Source organism: Scleropages formosus, chromosome 13, assembly GCF_900964775.1.
Source record: "Scleropages formosus chromosome 13, fSclFor1.1, whole genome shotgun sequence".
In the NCBI taxonomy this organism is placed as follows: Eukaryota; Metazoa; Chordata; class Actinopteri; order Osteoglossiformes; family Osteoglossidae; genus Scleropages; species Scleropages formosus.
The window spans coordinates 1,198,352-1,225,522 of record NC_041818.1 but is presented as its reverse complement, the minus strand read 5'-3'; the positions used below and the strand labels follow the sequence as shown (position 1 = coordinate 1,225,522).

Sequence of the window (27,171 nt, the reverse complement as noted above, 5' to 3'; positions counted from 1 at the left end):
CAGTCAGTGGAAACTGAGATGGGGGAGGGATGCTAAGCGGCACAGAAAGGAGAGTTTGAGGAATTCACAAAAAAAGCTGACACCCTTTCATCGCTACTCTGTCTTTTTACCATCAGGTGATCAGGTGCAAGAGCCGCATGCATTCAGATGTTTTTATTGCAAAAAGATAAAAAATGTCTTCTGTGAGTACCCCTGAAAAAGTAGTCTTTGATTCTCTGTGACATCACTGAATAGCACCGTTTAGAGACAAATCCTTAGGACAAAAATTATTCACTGTAGACATTTACCGGCAGCATATTTTTCATCAGCATCTTTTTTCTTATGTCAGTGATGCTGCTTACAGTAATTGGTTGCATCATAAACATGAGGGTCAAATCATTTATATATTAACTGGGTTCTCAACTTATGAATGTCTGAATTACAGATTTTTGAAAATACAAACATTTTCAGTTCATTCATTTGTTCATTTATTTGTTCAGTCATTTTCACATCACTTTCCTGATCAGGGTTATTGCAGTCCGGAGCCTATCTTAGAATTACTGGGCACAAGGCTGAACGGGGTAAATCTTGGATGGGATGCCAATTCATCACAGGATAATTTTCAGTTTATTTATTTATTTTGACATTTTCCTTACTTGTCTGTTTTAAAAAAATGTTAGTCAAAGAGCAAACATAACCTGCATTTCTCCACACAGCCTCAAGATGACCGTAAAATGTGCAAAGAAAGTAGGAGTGTGGGAATGAATAAGTTCAATGGACTTCTGCAATGTTTACTCTTGTGTCTGGTGTTCCTCTAGGATTGGTGATCAATAGCAATGTGAAAAATGTTTACACATTTAGGGAATAAACCAATTCATAATCAACATTCAATAGAAATTTGAGAAGGCAATAAAGACACCCCTCAACTTACGCAAATAGACCGTTCTTCAACCCCTCACATAAGTCAAAAGTTACGTATATCAGATTCCCCCACCTCCCCCACCATTCGGCACAGACCAGCTTAGCCTAGCCTAGGGATTTGTTGCACACACAGGTATAAAAAAAAATTACATTTCTATAGACAATAATCTTTGTCCACCTTCATACTTCCTTATTATTTTCAGTTTTATCCCCAAATCGATTGCCGTACGCTTGCAAGATGGTTCTCATTTTCCTTCAGGTGCATGTTTACCACCAGCCATTGTGAATAATGAAAAGGGTAAAAAATATGCAAAAAAAAGCACTACACTAATGAGAGGAAAAGCGTTTACGGCTTTTTACACACAGACACTGGGAAGATGCAGCTTCCTGCCTTGTCTGGCTACACTGACTTACGCTTAACGTATTTCATATGTTTTGTGTAAGCTCTAGCCGTGAATAACGTGTATGCCGGGAATTTTTAAGTCAAATTTACGTAAGTAAAGAGGTGTGTGTATGTTTTTCATTCAATGTAAATTAATTAGGGGGGCGTGGTGGCGCAGCAGGTTTGGCCAGGGCCTGGTTTCTGGTGAGCCTGGGGTTTGAGTCCTGCTTGGAGTGCCTTGCAGTGGACTGGTGTCCTGTCCTGCGTGTGTCCACCCCCCTTCAGCTTTGCGCCCTGTATTGCCGGGTTAGGCTCCAGCTCGCCACAACCCCACTCCAGACAAGCGGTTGTAGTGTGTGTGTGATTAATTAATTAGCTATTAATATTACTTTTATCAGTTCAAAGTTAATGCAAAATTTTAAAATGATACTAACAGTGAATTTTTGTACAGCTATTTCACAGAACCTACTCAGTGAATAAATCAAGCAATGTCTCTATTAAACATTATTATTGACGATCTAAGGTAATAAATGAAACAAAGTGGCCAAATGCTGATTAATGTAGAATAGGAGGTTGTTGAAATGACATAACATTTTTTTATTTTCAACAATTTCAAAGTAAAGTTTTAGAATTTCAAGTTAATAGAAGAAAATTAACTAAAAGTCCTGCAATGGGCTGGTATCCCATTCATGGTGTACCATGTCTCACTCCCTATTTTTCCAGCATAGATTCTGGAATGCAGAGTGACCCTGCATAGGAGGAGTGGTTGGTGAAAATGGAATAAGCAAATAAATAAATAAATAAATAAATAAATAAATAAATAATAATAAAATTTTACAGCAAATTTTTATTTCATTATAGCTTCATAGTATCAATTATCAGCTACACCAGCATTATTGTTAATAAACAGCTCAATTAAATCTTAAACTAACTGAAAGTTTTGCCAGGTTTAATGATTATTCTACTAAGGAAACTCAAAGAAAAACCACACCTTAGTCCATTCAAGCTTGGTTCACAACAGTATTACTTATACCATGTATAAAAGATGTACAATTCAATATGAAAAACCACCTGAAAACAAGGATCAAAATACTCTTGCATTTTAAGTGACATCTGTGTTTTTTCCCTGCCATTAGCAATGCAGGTTCAAGGGACAATAAGCTACTCATCTTCACCTCCTTGATGAACATGATTGTTAAAAGTGCAACGTTTCATCACGTGAAACGCTTGAAGTTTTTATATCCTGTGCATTTTCAGTAAGTGATTTATGGCTGCTTACTTGTGGGGCATCATCATATGTCTCGCCCTCAGGCTCCAGAAGCGATTCTCCCATGGCCTCTTCCATTGCCTCCTGGCCCAGCTCCTCCGGCTTTTTGGAGGAAAACACACAAACGCACACACGAGTGCATTAGACCTTTGCGAGGAGACTATAAAAATCCCATTAATGACACAACGTTAATGTTATACAATAAACTTATTCACTATTTCATGTTTTTCGGAAATGCTAAATCAAAATACAGAATCTGTCCATGTTACAGCTCTTTCCACAAAGTACGTAACATCTGAAATTCTACAGAAGCTCTTTAAACTTAGCAATCAACACTGCCCAAAAATGGCATGGTTTAACACAGAGAGTTCAACTGCCATATTTTCCATGTTGACAAACACAATGTTTTCCTTGCAGAAAAGCCTTTGAAAATCTCTTTTGAATGGACAATAATGCATTATTAAGATTTTTTAAATATAAACACCAACACTGCATAAATATGTTGGAATACTTTACAGCTTCACTAGTAGTACTAGTAAAGCTTTACTTTGCTACTATAGTTCCTGAAGTGATTTTGTAAGTGCATAATAAACGTTTCAGTGTTTATGCTTAATAATTTTTTTTTTATAATTAATATAATTTGTTTAATAGCAGAAAATCCTTTATACAGTTACTTGTATGATGTACAGTGGTTCATATGGTTGAACGTGACAAATTGACTATACTCTAGAATCTCTCCTTCTGCTGATGTAATATACCTTTTATATTGCTAAGATCAATGTCACTCTGGAGAAAAGTCTCTGCTAAGTGAAGAAAGGTAAATATATATACATGTAGACTTAATGTATATCTAACCCTTTATTTATGTCACTGAAATGTCTCTTGGTCCTTTGTTCAGTGCTCTTTGTCACTGTGTGAGAAGAACACTACTGTATATAAAAACAATATGAATTGAATTTAACATATTATGGCTGGCAGTCACTGTACAAGCTACCATTAAGAAACAATAGTTGTCTATACATTGTGCATAGATGTGCATGCGTTTAAAAAAAAAAAAAAATTCTTAAAACTTAAAAATTTTCTTATAACTTAAAAATTAATCAATTCTAGGTATGTTCCATATGTCACTTTATGACTTTTAAGAAAGTGTGCAGAACAAAGTTTCCATCCTGGCTGAGTCTGCTGGCTAATTCTCCTCCAGCTCAGATAAATACTCTGCTGGAGCACCTGGCCCACCATGAGCTGTCCGCTCAAACTTACTTCCTGGAATGTCAAGGCTATCGGACATTAAACAAAGAAAGACGACATAAGCAAAAGAAGACACAAACATTGTTTCAACATGGTAGCAATGGCTGAATTACTACAGAGAACTGTACATAAACGAGACTGGGTCAGTCAACTTCACTTTATTTCAGTGTTAATAAGAGATACTGCTGATTTCATCAATCAATGAACATTTTCACCTCAAAATCTTTCTCAGATTCACAAAATTATTCATTCTACTTATTCCAGTAGACTTGAATAGAACATTTTCAACATCTCAGCTGTGTTTTAAATATAATGTCCTTTCTGGAACTTTGAAACATTTATTCTGGAAATGTGAGAAGAAACAACTGGAATGGGGTTTATTTCAGTAGTCAAAAGATCTTTAAATAAAATTTTGACTTTCCCCTCTATATTCCTGTTAAACCCATTTTTATGAAGATATGGAACATACATTAGGTTCACTATACTTGCACATCTGAAGGGATCTATAGATCACAGGCCTCTTTCAGTCAGTCCGCAGAATTTCTCTGGGCTTCACATACCTCGGGATTGGAACTAATGGTACTGCACTCTCATTGTTCAAAAAATGTTCATACAAATATGTCAAAACTTTTTTTCTGCTGTTTTTCAGTGCAGTGGAGACTAATGATCTGCTTTTACTTGACTATAGAGTAAGGCTTCACCAGATGCTAATTATTAACAATTACTTGCAGTGTAAGAACAAGCTAAATAGAAGTGCCACTGAAAAATAGTTTATAATTAGTTCTATTTTATTCAAAACTGCAGTTCAGCAGCTCAAGTAAAGCAAAATGAGAAATGCATCAAATTGCTAGAGGTTAAAATATCTGTTTTTGACTTGGATGTCTTGCTTTTAAACAATATTACCGTATTTCTGAAAACACTGGTGACACTGAACAAATTAAAATACAGCCAGCTCTCACACAAAACAGTAAATGCACTTTTCTTTTTTCCGAGCTGAAAGCCTGATTGGAGAAATTGCCTATTGACAAATTTTTCCAAATGTTGCCTTGGGATAAAAGTGTCAGCTAAACGAATTAATAAAAATAGGTTGTAGCACGCCAGGGCGGGCTAAGGGCCAGCCGGGGGGGGGGGGGGCGTTGGGAGCACCGGATTCTAATCAGGAGTCAGGTCCTCTATTTCTTCCCTTGGGCAGACCAGTGAGAGAGAGAGAGCCTGGACCCCAGAGACGAAGCCGGAGGCCCAGGAAGCACAAGTGAGAGCACACAGCCCCCAATCCCACACCCGGAGTACCACCCCCCCGACACCAGTTCCCTGTGCCCTCTTTTCCCCCTTGTCCCTCTGTCCCCTGACCCGGCTACCCATTAATAAAACCCCGTTAACGAGCACCGCACGTTACCATCTCGGCCTCCCTTCTGTTACATGGGTGTAACTCAGTCTATCAATAAATTGCATCCGTTTGTTTTGGTTACCATTGTCAAAGTAGTTTCGATTTTGATTATGACTATCAGGTGACGTGAATTAGCCTGGTTTAAATAGCACCTGGTAACCCGTAGTGGCAGCCTCTTGGTGTGAAGACTCGGGGTGCAAAGACAAGGGAGTCTACCTGTGGGAGTCCACTGAGGGAGGCCTCTGCCACTATGTGATTTCTGCCATCACCATCCTGTTCCGCGAGAGATCAAGTGTCAAACATGTCGAACATCAAAGTTGTCTACGGCAACCAAGCTGTGCAACACCACCGCCAGAGACTCAGACGCTCTCGCTGCTACAGTGACCTGGTTTATCCTTGTCTATCAAGCCCTCCATCCTGTTTCAACCACTCCATGGGACTCTGGAACTGCCAATCTGCAGTGAGAAAGGCTGACTTCATACCAGCCTATGCCTCGCATCTCTCACTGGACCTCCTGACTCTAACTGAAATCTGGATCACCCCAGACAACACAGCCACACCCGCAGCCCTCTCGACTAACTACTCTTTCTTCCATACCCCTCGTCCCTCCGGCAGAGGTGAAGGCACAAGCCTGCTCATCTCTCCTCAATGGGAATATTTTGTTCTCTTTCTCCACCTGCATGACCTGTTCTCCTTTGAATTGCATGCTGTCTCTATCACTGCCCCAATCACATTGTTGTAGTTGTTCTTCATCACCCTCCTGGCCCTCTTGGCTGCTTCCTGGACGACTTAGACATCTTGTTGAGTTCTCTCCCAGGGGACAACACTTGGTTGATTCTCCTGGGTGACGTCAACCTGTTATATCGAGGACATTCATGCAAGTGGCCTTCTGTTGCTCCTGCAGTCCTTCGACCTCTCCCTGTCCCAGTCCCCTGCTACTCATAAAGCAGGCAATCACCTTGACCTTGTCTTTTCCTATAACTGTGGCTGTCCTGTCCTTTCTGTTACTCCACTATATGTCTCTGATCACTTCTTCATCTCCTTCCAGTCCTGCCTCACTACTAATCCCTCTCCTTCTTCTGCACCCCTTGTCACCTTCCGCCGTAACTTAAAATCTCTCTTGCCTTCGTGTCTTGCCTCTGTCACACTGTCCGCTCTCCCTTCTGCTGCACAGTTCTCGGATCTATCAACAGAAAATGTCACTAACATTTTCCTCTCTGCCCTATCCTCCTCTCTTGACTCACTATGTCCACTATCTTCCACACCAGCATGCCCCAGTGCCACCCCATGGCCGACTGATACATTACGTGCTGACAGGACCAAACTCTGGGGTGCAGAGCAACGATGGCAAAAACCCAAGACTCGCACGGACCTGAACGTCTACAAAGAACTCTTAGCTACTTTTCACTCTGTTGTCTCCTCAGCTAAAACAACCTTCTTCCACAACAAAATATAGTCTGCAACTAAAAAAACGACACAGCCTCTTTGCTACCATCTCACCCCTCCTCTGTCCTCCACTGCCTCCTCCTCTTTCTTCTATCACTGCTGATGACTTTGCTTTGTTTTTGTCAATGCTACCATGGGCAGGTTCTCAGTATCACACTGCCCGCTTCACGCTGGACCTCCCTGCAAAGTCATGCTCTCTGAATTCAAGCTACTCTCAGAATCTGAAATCTCCGACCTCCTGATATCACACTGAGCCACCACCTGTTCGCTTGATCCGTTCCCATCGTCGCTCCTACAGACTATCTCCCCGCAACTCTCCATCTTCACCTCTGAGATCATCAACTTCTCGCTCTCCTCTCGCTGCTTCCCATTTGTCTTCAAAACTGCTTTTATTTCACCTCTGGTAAAGAAGCTCTCATTGGATCATAACTCAGTCCAAAACTACAGGACAGTCTCCTTCCTGTGATCAACTATCTGAATTCCTCACCTGGTATCATGCCCTCGATGGATATCAGTCTGGATTCAAAATTGGTCACTCCAGGGAGACATTGCTCCTTGCAGTGTTTAATCCGCTCCAGTCGGCTACAGCGGCCTCCCTCTCCTCAGTCCTCATCTTCCTTGACCTGTCTGCAGCCTTTAATACTGTCAACCACTAAATTCTGCTCTCCTCTCTTAGTCAGCTTGGGATCAAAGGAACAGCACTAAGATGGTTCAAGTCCTATCTATCTCATAGATCCTATCAAGTGGTCTGGCAGGGCTCCCATTGTTCTCCTCTGTCTCTCTCAACTGGTGTCCCGCAGGGCTCGGTACTGGGGCCTCTGCTCTTCTTGATCTACACCTCCTCCCTCAGCCCTGTCATAGCCTCCTATAGATTCAAATACCATTGCTACGCTGATGACACCCAGCTCTTCTTCTATTTTCCACCTGGAGCATCAGACATTTCCACACCTATCGCTGCCTGCCTGTCGGACATCTCTGCATGGATGACTGATCACCACCTCTAACTCATCCTCTTCAAAACAGAGATCTTACACCTCCCAGTTGGCCTATCTTCCTGTCATAATCTCTCAATCAAACTAGACAACTCAGTCATTTTGCCTACCTCCTCAGTTAAGAGTCTGGGAGTGACGATTGACTCAAGTCCGTTTTTTTCTCAGCACACCAAAGCCACAACCTGGACCTGGAGCTATATCCTGCATAACATCCGCAAGATCCGTCCTTACCTCACAACAGACTCTGTGCAACTACTTGTCCACGCCATGGTGACATCCCGTCTGGATACTGCAACTCTCTCGTCTGGCTTTCCTGCTACTACCATCAAATCTCTACAGCTGATATAGAATACTGCTGCTTGAGTTGTGTTTGACTTGCCAAAGCGTTACCATGTATCTCCTCTACTTGTTTCTCTGCACTGGCTTCCAATAGCTGCCCGGATCAAATTTAAGACCTTGGTTATAGCCTACAAATGCATCAATAGAACTTCTTCCAACTATCTACAAGACCTGATCATCCGCAACATCCAAGCCAGACCACTATGCTCTTCCTCATCTGCCCACTTTGTGGTCCCACGCACTAAAGGTAAAGCATGGAGGTTCTTGCATCTGGCTCCGTTGTGGTGGAACGACCTCCCCCTCTCTGCTGAAACCGCTGAAATTCTTTCCACATTTAAAAAGGGTCTGAAAACTCACTTCTTCCAGACTCACTTCACCCATGATCTCTTAAGTTCATGTAAGATGTAAATGTTCATGCACCATAACTTTAAATTTTCATGTCCGGATGAGCCTTTACACAGCTACTCCTGTAATGTACGTAAATGTTTGTGTATCTCAAACAAAAAAATTAGTAGTAAGGTGATCTGGAATCGTCAATATACTGAGTTATATACTGCTACCCGTGTGATTAAGGATGGTGCATGTGGTAGAAAAAAAGACAAACTAACTGTATTTGCTCGCGGTGGCTCCCGGAGAGGAGGATGGTGCTTGCCCATGATGTGGGCTGATTTTTTAGTTATTTTTTTTTTATGTGAAGGGAACTGTTTGGTGGGGGTGAGGGGTATGTGGGGTTTTGGGAGGGATGGAGTACTGTGGCGTGGTTGGTTTGTGTCCAGCCCCCCTTGATTTTGGCACGAGGGGTTGAACATCTTTCTCTGTGTATTATTGTATGTTGGTTCTAGGTGACTAGTGACTGCTGTGAACAGGGCAGCTGGCAGCATGGGAAAAACCGTGTGACAGCAAGGAGAGACTGCTGGCAGGAGGGAATAGATCCCACTAGGGGCTGACATGGGCTAGCAACCTTTGTCAGCAGCATCGTATGCTCTTGTGTAGCGGGAGGTGCACCTTGTTTAAGCTACAGACACACAAATGTTATCAATACCCCAAGAGCCAGCGAGAGCAGGGGTGGAAGATGACTCATTGGTGGTGTGAACTTGACCATGAGTAGGGGGGAAAGCACGAACACAACCACGCCAAGCAGGGGTGGATCGGTGCTGCAGGTGTGTATTTGTGGTTAGAGGAAGGTGACTTCAGTGAGAGGCCTAAGAATTCATCAAGGCAAGAAGAAGTGCTTGGGGTTACGAGGGCAGGGTCCTCGCATTGATCACCACGACCTACAGAGTGGTCCAAATAAGTCGGATGAAGTCCAGGGGCAGGTTGCACACCAAAGACCACAGGACATCAATACCTCTGTCTTAGAGGAGACAAGACCAAACATGGATGCACAAGGCAGCATCGATCATGGGGAGGATGCCGGGCCGGTGATACCAAGACGGGCAGGGAAGGAAAGGCGTAGGGAACAAAAACTTAAGGTGAGATGACCAGGCGTCACTGACTGTAAGGAGTGGACCTCTGTTAACGATGACCTGAGAGGGATTTTAAATGGTTTGAAGGGTACGGCTGAGTCTAAGATAAACCAATTGGGTGAGATTATATACGATTATGGGAAGAAGAGATTTGGGGTGTTCGAGAAGAAGCGTAAGGGTGAGCAGAGCATGTTAAAGTCAAGACAGCAGATGGAAATTGAGAGGTTGATTCAGGAAAGAAGACACTTAAAAAAGCTTTGGAAACGAGCAGATGAGGAAGGTAGAAGTGGTATTAATATCTTGCATGAAGAACTGAAACGTAGATTGGTAGTGTTGAGGAAAGCTTAGATTGAGGAGAAAGAAGAAGAAGCAGGCTAGGGTGGCATTTTTTAAGGACCCATTTAAGTTTGTGAAGTCCTTACTTGAGCAAGAGAAGTCTGGTTGTTTAAATGTTCAAAGGAGGGAGTTGGAGAGCTATCTGCGGGAAATGCACACCGATGATGAAAGTGAGAGGGTTTTTGAAGTACCTGCAGATATTCCTCTATTAGGGGAGATCGTGGTGCAAATAGACGTGTGTCCTCCAAGGTTGAAAGAAGTACAAGAGGTGGTACGGCGTGCGAGGGCAGCATCTGCTCCAGGACCCAATGAGATTCCTTACCGGTTTATAAAGGTGCCCCGGATGTTTTCAAGTTTTTGTGGAAGCAGATGGTGGTCGTATGGAAAAAAGGTATCATTCCAAAAGAATGGTGGCAAGCAGGAGGGGTATTTATACCCAAAGAGAAAGATGCGGTAGATACAGGGCAATTCAGGCCAATATGCCTTCTTAATGTTGAAGGGAAAATATTTTTTAGTGTTGTGGCGCAGAGGTTGTCTGCATATTTGCTGGCCAACAACTTAATTGACACATCTGTGCAGAAGGCAGGAATTGCGGGTTTTTCAGGCTGTTTAGAGCATTGTAGTATGATCTGGCACCAGATAAAGGAGGCCAAGATGGAAGGTAAAGATCTCCATGTGATTTTTTTGGACTTGTTGAATGCCTTTGGTTCAGTGCCGCATGTTTTGTTGTGGAGGGCATTTGATTTTTTTAAAGTCCCAGAGTGTATTACGAGATTGGTTAAGGTGTATTTTGAAGACATCCAGTTTTATTTTTGTACCAAGCAATACACCACATCTTGGCAGCGGTTGGGGACTGGCATAATGGCCGGATGCACAGTCTCGCCTCTGGCTTTTACCATGGCTATGGAGGTGTTAATAAGGGCGTCGAGATGGGTGGTTGGGGGTTCTCACCTTCCGCCAATCAGAGCGTATATGGACAATATGACTGTGCTTACTACTACTGTCCCATGTACTCGTCGCTTATTAACAAAGTTGAATGGAAATCTAAAGTTGGCCGGATTGAAAATTAAACCTAGTAAGTGTAGGAGTTTGTCGATAGTTAAAGGAAAGTTATCGCGGTAGAATTTCCAGATTGATGGGGAAAAGGTTCCGTCAGTGGCTGAAAGGCCAATTAAGAGCTTGGGTCGGTGGTATGATTCCTCACTTAGCGACAGGGAGCAGGTTAAAAGATTAAGGGGGGATGTAGTGCAGGCAATTAATAGGATTGATAAATCTTTTTTGCCAGGGAAGCTGAAGGTTTGGTGCCTTCAGTTTGGTTTATTGCCTCGTATTAGATGGCCGCTAACTATATACGAGGTCTCTATGTCAGGGGTTGAAAGACTGGAAAGGGTTATTAGCAAAGCTATTAGGAGATGGTTGGGGGTTCCTCACTGTTTGAGTAGTCTGGCTTTGTATGGAAAGGGGGTCTTGGAATTACCACTGACTAGTCTTGTGGAAGAATTCAAGTGTGCTAAGGTTGACTTGGAATTAACATTGTCAAGCACAAGAGACCCAGTGGTGAGATCGGTTCCTGTAAGTCTAAAAACAGGACGTAAGTGGGATCCACGGGAAGCTGTTGCGCATGCGCAGACAGCGCTTGAGCACAGAGATGTGGTCGGTCAGGTGCAGGTAGGTAGGGCGGGGCTCGGTGCCGGCGATCGAATAAAGTTGTGGAGTAAAGCTAAGTTGCCAGAGAGGAGAAAGATGGGGATTGGTTTTATCCGCGAACAGGAAGAGGAGACGAGGCGGGCAACTGCGACGTCACATGGTGTGCAAGGGCGATGTTTGGCTTGGGAGCAACGGAAGATCAGCTGGCGTGATCTGTGGGTGATGGACGCCGGTCGTATTAAGTTTCTCATCGGAGCCACCTACAATGATGTTCTCCCTACTCCACAGAATCTTAATCGCTGGGTAGGTACAGAGCCGACTTGCAGCTTGTGTGGTGTAATAGCCTCTTTGAGGCACATTTTATCTGCATGTTCACATAAGGTTAGTTTATCTCAGGCAAGATATACTTGGAGGCATAATGAAGTGTTAAAATCCTTGGCATGCTTGTTGGAGAACAAGCGGGTTAAAGTTAATTCACTCCCGCGGTGTGGGAGAAATAAGGTAATTTCTTTTGTGTGGGAGGGGGAGAGCATTGCATGTCACGCACGTGGTCGTGGTGGTACGAGTTTTAAGTGGGGTGAAGTGCGTGACTGGAAGTTGGTAGCGGACGTGGGAAAACAGCTACAGATGCCACAGTACATTGGGATCACGGCGTTGAGACCCGATATTGTGCTGTACTCCGAGGGCGCACGGATAGTGTACTTCATTGAATTAACAATACCCTTTGAAAACGCATTGGAAGATGCCTTTGAGAGGAAGAAATTGAAGTACACTGAGTTAGCTGGTGAGATGAGGGAGCGAGGTTGGCAGTGCGTTATTAAACCGGTGGAGATCGGTACAAGAGGGTTTGTTGCAAAATCAACCACGTAGCTACTGTTGGAGTTTGGTTTTAGGGATCAGTCGTTAAGAGCAGCGATTAAAAGCTTGTCAGAGGTAGCAGAAAGATCCAGTCAGTGGCTGTAGATGAGGAGGCATCAGGGTGTTTGGGGGAAGCACACTTGAGTGGGGAGTACTTGCCTATGTGAACATCAAATGGTTTGAGTTTTGTTGTCACCTCCATGTGCTAATGTGGTGTGTTGGTTGGTTTGTTGGTGGTCGATGTATGGCTGGAGTGGGAAGTTTTTTGGTGGGTGGAGTCGCTGGGATGGCACTGCGGGCATGGAGGAGGGTGGGTCTGGGGCGCCACATCTCACCATTGAGCCTTCTGGAGGTGTCGTGGGCTCAATTCAATGAAACATCAACGAAGGAAGGTGCCCACTTGACAACCCCAACGAAGTGCTCGCGGTGGCTCCCGGCGAGGAGGATGGTGCTTGCCCATGATGTGGGCTGATTTTTTAGTTTTTTTTTTTATGTGAAGAGAACTGTTTGGTGGGGGTGAGGGGTATGTGGGGTTTTGGGAGGGATGGAGTACTGTGGCGTGGTTGGTTTGTGTCCAGCCCCCCTTGATTTTGACACGAGGGGTTGAACATCTTTCACTGTGTATTATTGTATATATTTAAGAATCACACATCTGCAATTATGTCTCTGTTTCTCCTAATGTAATGCACAAATTGTATTTTCTATGAGATGTATGTCACTTTGGAGAAAAGCATCTGCTAAATGAATAAATGTAAATGTAATAATAATAATGGGGCAGCTTGTATAAATGGTTAAATAATTGTAGGGAGACTAATACTATATGTAGCTTTGGAGAAAAGCATCAGCCAAATGAATAAATGTACTAAAGATGGTACTGAGTATGCAGTGAAAACATTCACATTAATTCATTATTACGATTGGCTAAGATTATCAGTGTGATGCAGGAAACAGTTCTCCCATGTTGTCTTGCTCTAAGCGTAATTACAAGTTTAAGTTTACAAATGGACTTTCAGTCCCAGGTGTGTTAATAAATTGAGAAGCCAGTCTGCAAGTGTTTTTTTTCCCCTAGATCTGCTCCATAACAGAAAAAAAGAATACGATAGATAGATAGATAGATAGATAGATAGATAGATAGATAGAATAATTTATTGATCCCGGGGGGGGGGGGGGGGGGGGGGGGGGATATCAGAAGATAATTACATTACCTTGTTATATGTGTCAATTAGTTTTAATACTGTGTATAATGATGTAGTAAGGATTATACAAAAACAAGATTATACAATTATGCAAAGAATTATACAAAAGTATAGTTTTATATTCTAGTTTTTACGATGTTGCATCAAGAAAACAGTTAAACAGTAGTTTTAAGGATGAAGTACAGCACCTTCATGTCAGCTGGAAATTCGTCTTTCTTCACGAGGCCAGTGGCTGCTGCTATGTTTCCGGCTCCGGAGATGACAGCACCGCCCAGCTGTGAGGCTTGCTCCTTTGTTTTCTCGGCCACTACAGAAGCCATTGGAACACAATACAAAACATCATCCAATCATAATTTAATTTCATTATATGTCAAAGATCCAGCAATTTACACCACTTGTAGTGCCTTGCTAAACTTGATAATAGGACAACTATTTTGATAAGGAGAACATTCTTTAAAAAGCTTAGAATAACATTACTTAGAGTTGCAGGATACATTCATATTGCTGAAGCCTTTACATGACTATTTCCCTCTTAGTCTCTCTCCATTAGCTTCCTGTAGCTGTCTGTATGAGGTGGTCCTACTCACAAGGCATGGAAATTCAGAAGTATGGAGATTTTTGGTTACCTATGTGGTGGAATGAGCCCCCTCTGTCCCTCAGAGCTGCTGAATCCCTCCAAGAAAGAAAGGTCTCAAACCCAAAGGTTTCAAACTCTTTCAGACCTTTCAGACTTTTCTCCTTGTCTCCTAACTGCTCCATAAACTTACATCACACTAGTTGTCATGATCACCTTTATATTTTCTATCAATTCCATATGCAGCTACTCTGTAATGTGAGTTAACAAAAACAGTGGTACAGGACACTACAACAGTGCTTTGACAATCATGTGTCTGTATCTAGAGCTTTTGGCCTGCTGTGAAATAGACTTGTTAATGCTACACACCATCTTAGAGCCCTTTAAAAACAAGGATAAACACCCAAAAGTGCTATCAAAATTTTCAAGGTCAAATAACCTGGCAAGCGCATCACACATATGCTCACATCTAGTCAGCGGTTTTCTCTCTGTTCCGTTAGTTATATCTCTTCTGGAACCAAACTCTGCACACATTCTGGTTCTCTCACAGAACTTTTATTAAATGCTTTATTTTATGTAACTATCTGTCGTATGTAGGTACCTTGAGTGAGGAAGCATATGACGGGTCTGATATTGAGTCATCTGGGGAAGAGAGGTCTCTTTTCACAATACAGCTTAACTCTGTACATTGTATAATGAATGTGCATTACTTTAATTGGCTGTTTATTATTGCCTATGCTTGTCATGTATTATATAATGTATAGCACTGCTTGTGGATTAGGTTAAAAATCGGAATGGCACATCCTATGCTATGTTGAATTGACCCCATAGACTTTTGTTTAGCATTCCATTTTCTAGTAATCAACATATTACTGTGCATTAACATAAAATTTAAAATGATAGAAACAATGTCTCTGCAAACTTGCACAGGTGTGAAATTTTGACCATTTCCTCAAATAAATATGCAACTCTTTTCAACTTACTATTGATCTCCATCAGTTAGAAACACAAGTACGATGCCTTCAGAAAGTATTCAGAACCCTTCAATTTATCCGCACTTTGTTGTGTAAAAAATGCAATTTAAAAATACCCCATAACTACTAAGTGAAAACACATTTTTAGGATTTTTAGCTAATTTATTGAAAATAAAGAACTAAAATCTCCCATTTACATACATATTCAGACCCTTCATCCAGTACTTTAACAGTAATTACAGCTGCAAGTCTTCTTGAGTATGCTTGTACCAGCTTTGCACACCTGGATTTGAGCAGTTTTTCCATTCTTTCTTGCAGATCCACACAAGCTCTGTCAAGTTGGATGGGGCTGTTAATGAGTTGCAATCTTCAGGTTTATCCAGAGGTTTTCTACAGGGTTAATGTCTGGGCTTTCGAATGAGCTAAAAAATAGGACTTCCGAGGCCATTCCGGTGTTGCCTGAACTGTGTGGTTTGGATCATTGTTATGCTGAAAGGTAAATCTTTGTCCTAGTCCAAAGTTGTGTGTGCTCTGGAGCAGATTTTCTTCAAGGACATCTCTGTATTTGTCGTTGTTCTTCTTTCGCTCAGTCCAGGTCAGCCTCCTAGTCCATGCTACCCAACAGCAACCCAGACACAACCCAACAGCATGATGCTGCCACCACCATGGTTGACTGTAAGCATGGTATTAACCAGGTGATGAACAATACTTGGCTTTTGCAAAACACGGTGTTTGTCACTGAGGGAATTTTTTGTCTCATCAACCAGATGATTGATTTTTTGTCTCAGAGTTCTGTAAGTGGCATTTGGCAAATTAAAAGCTTCTGCCTAGCCACCCTACCAAAATCCATGGAGATCTAATTGATAGAGTGCAATAAAGATGGTTGTCCTTCTTGAAATTTCTCCTGTCCGTACATAGGAACTCTGAAGCTCTGTTAGAGTGGTGATAGGGTACTTTGTCACTTCCAAGAGAAGTGCTCTTACTACTCAAAGACCCAGTTTGGTTAGAAGTGCAGCCTTATGAAAAGTCTTAGTGGTAACAAACTTCTTTTATTTGACCATGATGGTGGCTACTGTGGACTTGAGAACCTTCAATGCACTGAAATTTTTATACCCTTTTCCAGATCTATGCATTGACAGAATTCTGTCTTGGTGGTCGATGGACAGTTTCTTAAACCTCAAGGCTTGCTTTTTACTGTACCATGCAACAGTGAAGATAGGGACTTCATAATACTAGGTGTGTGCCTTCATAAATCATGACCAATTAAGTGAATTTGCAACAGATGGACTATCATCAACCTTGAGAGGAAACTCAAAGATGTCAAACAGAAACAGGATGTATCGGAGCTCAATTTGGAGTAGCACAGTAAAGGGTCTAAATATTTGGGTAAATGAGGGATTGCAGTTTCTTATTTTTATAAATTTAGGAAAAAAGTGTTTTTCCAGTATCATTATGGGGTCCTGCCTGCCAATTAATAGCAAAAAAAAATTTTAAATCTATTTTGAAATAAGGGTACAGTATAACAAAGCGTGTCAAAAGTCTGAATACTTTCTAAGGCACTGTAACTTCTTGAAACAGAGCAGTATGTGGCACAGATGGTGGAACAATTTTAATAAAGCAAGAAAAGGATAGAAAAATCCATCTTTCTAAAATTTTTGGCATATTTCTGGAGATAGCCTATGTGCTTGTTTTTTAATTAGAGCAGGTTTTGAATGTTTGATGGTGGTTTCTGTCCATCCATCCACCCATCAGAAGCTGTTTGTCTCATGCAAAGCTGCAGTGATCTGGAAACATAAGGTGCACTCTGCACAGGATGTACTCTGCACAGGATGTAACAATCCATCACAAGGCAATTACGAACATTCTGTCTCACACACACACACACACACACACACACACACACACACACACACACACACACACAACATGACAAATCGAGAAGAATTCTAACCCTTATCTGTACCCATAGCCAAGGAGCTGTGAAATACCAGTGGTAACCACTGTGATTTTCATTTAATTTGTTACATTTTATATATGGATGAGGACAAGGCTTCCTAAATATTACAAAAGAGATTAAGCCCCAAATGGACATCTTGAGTGTCAACTTACCAGTTGCAACACTGTCTTTAGTCTTGCTTCCTATGGAGACAAAAAGCTGAATTAACATTCTTGTTACAAAACAGTAAAAACTACAGGGAAGATCACACACCTTGATGAAAATGTGACATAAATAATGGATACTTTATAAGACTGTATTTTAAATGCAACTGATTTGTTTTAGAGAAAATACAGTTTCAAAGATTATTTAGCAGGCATTTTTTTCATTCACTGAAAATGTCAGTAATTACTCCATGCTTTTGCAGCTCTTTCCATTGTTAGAGCCCTGAGGATCCAGTGCTGTATCACTCCCTTGCTGGATGGAGCACTGTAAAAATGAAAGGAAGCCCATCTTGCAGAATACAATGATTTCATGTAAATTAGTTTTATATAAAATACTCGGTCTTTGTTGAAGCAGGTACCTATACATATCTAAAATGCTTTGAAAAAACAAGGGCTCTCCAAGATTTAAGAAAAGAAAATGGTCTTTTGAGAGATTCTGAGAATCATAAGTATGATGAAAGACCTGCTCTCTAAATTTTCTCGGCTCACCCAACAGATGGCCCCACAAAGTCCCGTGGTGTAGCAGGCCACTATCCCACAGAGAGAGCTTGGAACTGAGTGAAAAGAGCAGAAAAGGCCCTAGGAGGCGCACGATCCGGAGTGTCCAAATGCACAGGAAGCGGCAAGGAATGTCAATGTGCTTTTCTGGAGGATTTACTCCATTAAGGGCCAGACACCTGAGCTGCTTGCAATGAAACACCCATCTTTTCCATAAACTGCAATGGTGACACAATGAACATAAAACAAAGAGACGCACAGAGGGTTCTGACAGTAAGTGGAACAGATTTACATGCATGAAGTTAATACATAAAAACGAGACATGGACGAAGTGGGAGTACGGGATCTGGACAGAATTACAAAGAACGAGTACAGACAGGACCGGATCAGAATTTGGAGAACAGGTCAATGACCACATATCACTCAGGAAGCCATAGAAAAGCACCCATTAAGAAGCTACAAACCAGTGACATGACTTCAGCCTTTTTATAGGGCTGGAGGCTGGTCAAACGGTCAAGTGAGGGCAGGTGTGTTGATGCAGTTAGACTGAGGTAATGTGATACCTCTAGTGGACATCAGGGGTTTCACCCTTGATATCATGACAGTTACTCCAAGTAAGTGATCAACTGGTTTCTAAGTTACTGCGTCAACCAAGTTGCTACCTAGTACTCTAAAGACAAGTTCCAGAGTAAAGGAGAAATGAAGGCTATATACAGACCATATGATACACACACACCACCACTCATGCATGCACTGCATCCCTTGATTTAAAGCACATATGTGCATGCTTGCGAACTGCCAATACTCATTCCAGACAAAAAGGATATTGTAACAACCCACTGAACACCGTCACGTTTGAGTGGGAAAAGATGTTCATTTTAAGTACAGGTGGTCCCCGATTTATGATGGTTTGACTTATGTTTTTTTTCCCCACTTTACGATGGTGAGCTGGCGATAGACATTCAGTAGAAACCATACTTCAAATTTTGATTTTTTTCCCAGGCAAGCGACATGCGGTGCCATACTCTTTTGCGATGCTGGTCAGCAGCAGCGATCCGCATCTCCCAGTCTGTCACCTGGTTGTGCTTTGTGCATCCATAATGTCACAGAAACGCCCATCTGTGTCTCCTGCTACTGGTGGGAAGAAGAAGAGGGTAATTTCTCTTGAGGAGAAACTCAAGATAATTGCCCAGCTTGAAGGCGGCAAGCCCCTAATGGCCATCGCATGTATGCTAGGCTATGATGTTCAGCAGGTTAGGTGTATTAAATACATTTTCGACTTACGATATTTTCAACTTATGATGCGTTTCGCAAAATGCAAAAAGCCCCATTGTAAATTGGGGACCACTTGTAGTTGGGAATAATGAAAATTGTGGGAAAGATGTAAAATATGTGTTAACCGCTGTGAGGGCTTGACAGGGACTATAAAGGGGTGAGTGCCTACCGGGCAATGTGAAAAAGGCTAAAAAGGGCTGAGAAGCCTGGCTTGAGGTGCAGCTCCTTGAGGAAAAGGGGTCCTTGGACCGAAAAGCTTTATTTCCACTGTTACTCACTGATAACTCTCAAAGTGTTCGGGTGATCTAATAAACATTCATAACGAACGGTGTCTGTAGGTCATTCTACGCTCCATCCGAACCTCAGAGTACCAGGCGCTACAATATTAATGATGCTGTGCAGCAAACTGGGTATCTACTGAGAAACTAAACATAACAAGCCTTTATGCAAAATCTTCAAATTTCTCCTTATCCATCAGTCTGAACAAATGTTGGGCTGCTGTCAATGAACTCATACGCAGTGTGTTGCAGTTGTAACTGCAGTATTTCCATCACTCTACAGTGGCGTCCACTGCAATACATTCACTCTGAATGTTTGCTTTTTACATCTTACTATATTCAGACAGGGGGTGCGGTGGCATGGTGGTGCAGCAGGTTTGGCCTGTGCCTGCTCTCTGGGGAGTCTGGAGTTTGATTCCTGCTTGGGGTGCCTTGTGATAGACTGGTGTCCCGTCCTGGGTGTGTCCTCTCCTCCTTCTCTAGCCTTTTGCCCTGTGTTGCCAGGTTCGGCTCTGGCTTGCCGCAGCCCCGTTTGGGACAAGTGGTTTCAGTCTGTGTGTGTGTGTGTGTGTGTGTGTGTGTGTGTGTGTGTGTGTGTGTATTCAGACTAATTCAATTTCACAAAATTATACATATAATAACACAGCATACTCTGAATTTTGTGTTCACATTTTAAACAGTGATATACAGCAACTGTATAAGGTTCATTAAGGGTATCCCATATGGCAGTATTCAAACTCAACACAAAGTTTTAACCTGAAATTCTTCACACATGCTGTGATCAGGATATGACTATGAACATGTTGAGTCAACACTCAATGTATCTATCTCTCTGAAATGGTGTTCAAATTTAAATTCTGAATGTAACAACAGGTCTCCCCAGGAGTCTTGACTGTTTTTTTTAACAGTAGCCATCTGCTCCATTTCAGTAACTGCTAGAAAAAAATCCTACAGAATCTCATTTAAAAAAAAAAAAAAGTAAAAATCAATGTGCAGTAATCACTGTCATTAACAAGCTTACCCGTATTGAGTACAGAAAATATATTAAAAGATATGATATTACATAACAAAAATATAATTTTCCGAACCCTTAAAAAAACCAAAGCTGTACTTGAACTGCATATCAACAGTTAAGTGCCTCAGACTTTGTAACTACTTATAAGGAATGTGTTTTGATTTCACATTTATTTAAGTATATAGCCTCCAATCTGTTTGGAAACACTGACAGTTGCTCAGCCTGGACAAAAAAAAAAAAAAAAAAAAAAAAAAAAAATATATATATATATATATATATATACACACACACACACACACACACACACTTTCTGAACCACTTGTCCCATACAGGGTTGCAGAGAACTGGAGCCTACCCAGCAACACAGGGTGTAAGGCTGGAGGGGGAGGGAACACACCCAGGACAGGATGCCAGTCCATCACAAGGCACCCCAAGCGGGACTCGAACCCCAGACCCATCAAAGAACAGGACCCAGTCCAACCCACTGCGCCACCGCACCCCCCAACAAAAATACAATGAAAAATAAATACAAAGTGTTCTGAATGATCTGGATTTAACTGTCCATCCATCCTTAACCATTAGCCACTTGTCCAGTTTTGAGTCCAGAGTCTGTTCCCAAATGTATAGGGCAAAAGGCAGGACACACCTTGGACAGGTTGGCAGATTTCTTTCTCTCTCTCTCTCTCTCTCTCTCTCTCTCTCTCTCTCTCTCTCTCTCTCTCTCTCTCTCACACACACACACACACACACACACACAAACACTTACTCACTCACACTCACACACAAAGGGCAATTCAGACTCACATATTCACGTGAAACATATTTTTTCAACTGTTGGAGGAAACCAGAGCACACAGAGGAAACCCACACAAACACAACTCCACATGGACTCAGCTGGATTCAAACCCAGATCCAAAAAACTAAATCCGGGATCTGTGAGGCACCAGTGCTATCTGCTACACCCACTGTGCTGCTCTCAAATAAACTAACAAACTATGTAATTTCTTTATATTCCTGCCCATTAACACACACACACACTTTCTGAACCGCTTGTCCCATACGGGGTCGCAGGGAACCGGAGCCTAACCCGGCAACACAGGGCGTAAGGCCGGAGGGGGAGGGGACACACCCAGGACGGGACACCAGTCCGTCGCAAGGCACCCCAAGCAGGACTCAAACCCCAGACCCACTGGAGAGCAGGACCCGGTCCAACCCACTGCGCCACTGCAACCCCTCTGCCCCTTAACAATAGTGAGTAAATAAGAAAATAAGGTTCAACATTGTTTCTTACAGTGGACCTATGCAGTTATCTACAATATTATGATATAAATATATGGATATCATGCACACCTAAGTCCAACAGCCACAGTCAGCCACAGTCTGTGCATGTGAGGTGGCTGTTCTCAAACCTGACTTCAGAGAATATAGGTTGCCAGCTGTTACTGAGACCATCAAATGTTTCACTTTAAGGAGTGTGCTTGAAAATATGACTGTCACACCTTATAACAAATAAAAGTGGCAAACAATCAATTGTCCAGATGGTTCTCATCCAAATAATAATGTAAAAAAATGTATATGAAATCCTATGTAAATTACCATAATCATGTAGAAAATACACACACGTCCCATACGGGATCACAGGGAACCAGAGCCTACCCAGTAACACAGGGCATAAGGCTGGAGGGGGAGGGGACACACCCAGGACGGGACACCAGTCTGTCACAAGGCACCCCAAGCGGGACTCGAACCCCAGACCCACTGGAGAGCAGGACTGTGGTTCAACCCACTGCGCCACCACACCCCCTGTAGAAAATACTTTAAAGTCAAAAGTTGTGGTAACTGTCCAAAGAGGACAGCTGCAGCTATAACAGACGCTACCCACACGTGTGGCTCGCCTGCTTTGCATGGACTCGGCGGAGCCCCACCTCTTCCCCGTGGCTTCACTCTGGTCCCCTCTCTGATGTGCTGCTGGTCTCAGTCACCATGCAGAAGGAAGGGAAACCCATTTGTGCACCATCGCCCTCCTCCACAGCAAGCGTATTGGACTGTGCCTTGAAACCACGGTGCCCAACAACACAAAGATGAAGTGAGGCTCAAACGTGATGCTACAGTGGCTCCAGACCTCAGGAGGATGCACAGCCTGTGACATTTGTTCACTCAGATGGAACAAAGCTTGTTACAGCCGTGCGACCCTGAAAGCTTGTGGTTTCTCACTGACATAACAGTGTCAGAGAAGACCAGGTCATTTCCTTATTACTGCATGTGTGGGGGAGGACCATGTGTGTTTGTACACATTGCAGCGAAAACAAATATAAAGCAGGTTGCCTCTTTGATGTATCTTTTTTGTGCTCCCATGATTTGAGCAAGACTTCCGGAATTGTGCAGATAAAGCAATGCAACAGGATGGCTGCCATAATTTCTGTCCCAGATACATTATCATGATTTGATGGGCATGTTCCTGAAGCTTAGACACCCCACTGTGCTAATAGAAACCTATGTTCTCAAAAAAAAAAAAAGAAAAAAAAACAACAGCCACCCCCCCAAGTAATGACAGATACATAGCATTAAGGGAAATCATGTGCATCATAAAGTTTATATGGGTTTTAAATATAAATGATCAAACCTTTCTGACAATCTGTTAAATAAAGTTTAATGTGTGCTCAGTGACTAACAGATCTATTCAAAACGTAAGGGCTTCTTTGACTGCAAGGCTTAAATACCATTAACACATGTAAAAAAACAAACACATTTAAAAAAGAAAAGAAAAAAAATCCTTACTAAATGCAGATGCCCCAGAAGAGGTGGTAAGTTTACAAACTTACACTGAAAAATAAAAACTGCTAAATTTGTCAACAGCATTTCAGTTTGATAAACTTGTGTAAAAATTAATCTGCCGAAGACTACACGGTATAATGTAAATTATATATCAATTCCAGCTTTGGTTTGCAGAAATGTCGAGACTGAAATATTTGACAAAGTCACTGCCCTTGAATGTTACTAAAAGAGAAGCTCTTCATGTAAGGTTTGTGTACATTTGGTCAGAATAGTTTTTGGCCATTAGTCTGGCTTTCAAGGACATGGTGACAATCTCAAAACCTCATGCCTTTTCCATGTGCTCCATGTGTACAAAAAATATCAACTCAACACACACACACATAATTTGTAATTGCACTCACAGAAAATTCACACAGAAGTTTTGTGCTTAAATCTGTTAATATTGTGACTTTTACGGGCAACAAATCAAGGGCACTTAAGTAAAAAATACCATCACGCTGAAAAGCAGTAGTTTTAAACACCAGCAGGCCCACAGCCACTAGCATTTACATTTATTCATATAGCAGATGCTTTCTCCAAAATGACTTCCAGTGAAAACTATATAGTGTAATCAGCCCACACCTTATTCACTTATGAGTTACACTGCTAGATACACTACTTACAATGAATTACTCGTCAAAACGTAAGTGAAAGCAGTGTTTCATCTAATGCTTAGCCTCTAACACATTTTGTGTGTGTGTGTGTGTGTGTGTGTGTGTGTGTGTGTGTGTGTGTGTGTGTGTGTGTGTGTGTGTGTGTGTACACATTCTGGAAACCATGGGTCACAGAAAATTCCACATTAACACATCAGACATTCAGGTCACACTTTACACTGAGTTAAGATTGCTTAATTTTGTTTGTAAGGCCATTTATGTGTTTCTATTGACCATGCATACATCACAATAAAAGGTGGCATACATAATCCACTTACATTTGCAAGGACATTCATTCCTTATGTATTTCTATTAAACATGCATGCATCAAAATATAAAGAGACGTTAATAAATGAAATCAAGTTGGTATCAACAAATTTTTTTTTGTATAGTTGTTTATTCCACGTGTAGTTTTAGTGAGCGTGCATGAATGGGAATAGAAGGCGGCGCCAATAAACGGATAACCCATTAAACGCGTTTTCCATCATTCATTGCACCTCACGTGGTAAGGTTTAAAGTTTTCAAGTACAGAAGACTACTAGACACACACACACACACACACACACACACAGAAACGTGACAGCACGGTCACGGTGCGCTCTCTCAGCGGGAGCTCCCGCACCCAAGGAGGTGTCATGATCACGCACCTGTCAGACGTCCACAGCCGTCAGTAACCGTTAAGGGCCCTTCGCTTCCGTGTTGTGTCATGTCGTGTCACTCACCCACATACATGACCCCTTCCTTGGTTTTCTCTGCCGCCACGGCCACCCCTTCCTTGGTCTTCTCGGCCGCGGCCGCCATGCCCTCCTTGGCCTTGGACAGTCCCTTCATGAGCACATCCATGGTGGCTCCTGCAGCGGGAGAGGCCGGAGCGGGAAGCGCAAAGACACTCGAGAAATGAGTACAGTGCAGTACAGTACATACAGTGATTCACACACATCATTCAATGCATGTCAACGTAAAGGGGCACGTGTGCAGCGCGAGGCGCCTTCGCGTCCGCGCCCCAAAGCAAGGCGTTGTCTGCGCCGCAGCTCCCGAAACGGCATATAAATATTCTTTCATGTAAATTAATAAGCAACAAACACTAATTTGCAAGGGGGCGGGAAGCACGTCTCCGAATGGGTTAAATGTGCACGCTCTCATTAATTATTACTACTAAGCCCAGTCACGAACTGAGGCGGAGCTTCAACCAGTCATATTTCTTTTAATAAACACCTTTTTATGACGGATCACATGTGACAGATGTATGTTCGCAGTCTGGGTAACATGTCCTTAGCAAGGATTGAAATAATTATCTTTAAAAAGTAAGTATTTATAAATAAACATGTCTTGTGTGACTTCTGGAATCGAACAAAAAGAAAATGAATAAATTTACCCGCTAAATATCCAGCGTTAAAAATATAATACGACCAGGTGTCATTTCCTCCATATTTATTTATTTGATATCTGATTTGAAAATGCATTCTTACTAACACTGAGTAAATACGCCATTATGATTATGATCGCCAAGACATGCATGCCTATCAAGTGCAATAAAAACGCAAACGACTGCGATATTAGTAAAACATGCTCTTAAAACAACAACTGTAGAAAAGGTTCGCATTTAGTTTACAGACAAATCAAAATGTATGATATCTCGCTCGCCATACCAGGCAGAGCGTCAAGTGTGCGTGTATAATTCATAAACGCTCGGGGCATTTTTTCACTTAATAAACAATTTACTGAGGGCCATTTTTCACATCTATAACGCACGGATGGCACATAAAACAAGTACCTTTACAGCAGCGCGCGAGCCGATCCCTTCGTGCTGGAGCGTCGCCTGTAGATGAAAATATGCTTTTGGAGGTGAATCGCAGTGTGAGCGCGAGGTGGGTCCCCCGCGTCTCCTCAGCCAATAGCAGCGGACTCCCTTGAGCGCGGCGCGCGCCGTCACGCCGCCGCCATAGATCCTCGGATCCTCGGTCCGTCCGTACAGCACAGTACGGTGTGGTAGAGCGTAGCAGAACGCGGTACAGGGCAATACAGCGCAGGACCCTCCGCAGCAGCCACAACCCAGATTGTAGCGACGAGGTGCCTTTTCTTTTAATGTGGGATACCGAATGTAATCGTCCTGTGGCACATTCCCGCCAGGCGCGCGAGCATCTTTCCGCTGGACTTGGTCAGGAGGCAAAGAGCTGGATAAGAAACTGCGGACGCTCGAAATGTTCGCCCAGGCTCAGGCAGCCACATAATTTGAGAGTTTTAATTGCCTTCCACAAGGATGAGATTATAGGGGAAAGATTGCGTCATCACCACCACCACCATCATCATCATCATCATGTTTCCTTATTTTAGTATTATTGTTGTTGATTTTGCTCATGTTATACTTAATATCCTAAATGTTGCTCATCTGTACTTTACCTTTGCCAAGATCTCTAGGGTGACATTTTGTTTTGCATGTCTATTATATAATTTATTGCTACATTAGCCTACAGTGTGTAACTGGAATATGACCCGCCACCCGAATGTATGTAAGTAGTGATTTAAATCAAGCAGCAGCAATGGAGGAAAGACATGAGTCTAGGAAAGTGGTCACAGTTACATCTGAAGGTACAAGTTGTAGTGTAGTAGAAAGGGATACTGCCTTGGGACCCAGAGAGTGCAGGTTTGATTACTGCTGCTGGTTTAAGAACACAGGACAAAGTTAACCAGTTGTATTAATTGCTGAACAATTTTAAGTACCTTCATGTGTTAGTTTCTTTATAGAAGACTGTCAGTTAGACAAATGTATGTACAGGACACCATGCAAAAAGTTAGACTAACATATTCAAGCCATACCACGTGTAGAGCTGCGTCCACAATGGCAAAGAATCCCCTGCACTCCCTTGGGATTTGACACAAGGTGGGGGTGGGGAGCAGTGTGCTACAACCAGCTTCTTGCGCTTAGCTTGAAACATATCTATATCTTCAATTATTTACACTGTTTAAAGGAAATATTTTTAAAGGGAGTATTAAAAAGTAATTTTTTTCTATACTTTATTGAATACCATAAGAACAAAATAAAACTTCCAACATTCCACATCAAAAATCACAAACATAAAATATCCTCACATTTCTTTATAAAACCATCTCTCAACATAAACATAACAGAGATTACTCACTTTTCCAAACATCTTGGATCACTAATATAAAAAATAATAAACATCAGAATTTAAAAGCAAATATAAATATCCATTATGACAAAAGAACCTGGGACTTTAAAACCCTTCACCAAAAAGTGGTTTAAATATAAAGTTGAAAACGTGTACCATACCCGCAAGAAAAGTACCTAGGCACCCATGCCAGAAATGCCACATTCTGATTTAGCTCCATCATTAAAAACCATAAACATTAAACATTCATACAAAACACATATAAAAACAAAACATTTTAAAATCTAAAATACTAAAAAAATCTACAAATTAATATCAATTACTCAAACAATTTT

General features: G+C 42.1%; 1 protein-coding gene across 1 annotated transcript in view; it reads right to left on the bottom strand.

The window, feature by feature from the left end:
- The window catches only part of sncb (synuclein, beta), a 32,094-nt gene extending 6,342 nt beyond the window's left edge, over nt 1-25,752 (bottom strand). The window contains exons 1-5 of the mRNA XM_018746644.2: nt 25,480-25,752; nt 24,428-24,556; nt 17,122-17,151; nt 13,653-13,771; nt 2,562-2,651 (exon numbers count right to left, since the gene is read on the bottom strand). Coding sequence (XP_018602160.1) covers nt 2,562-2,651; nt 13,653-13,771; nt 17,122-17,151; nt 24,428-24,548 — 360 coding nt within the window. The 5' untranslated portion in view covers nt 24,549-24,556; nt 25,480-25,752. The remainder of the gene's footprint in view (nt 1-2,561; nt 2,652-13,652; nt 13,772-17,121; nt 17,152-24,427; nt 24,557-25,479) is intronic.
- Nucleotides 25,753-27,171: the final 1,419 nt, after the last annotated feature.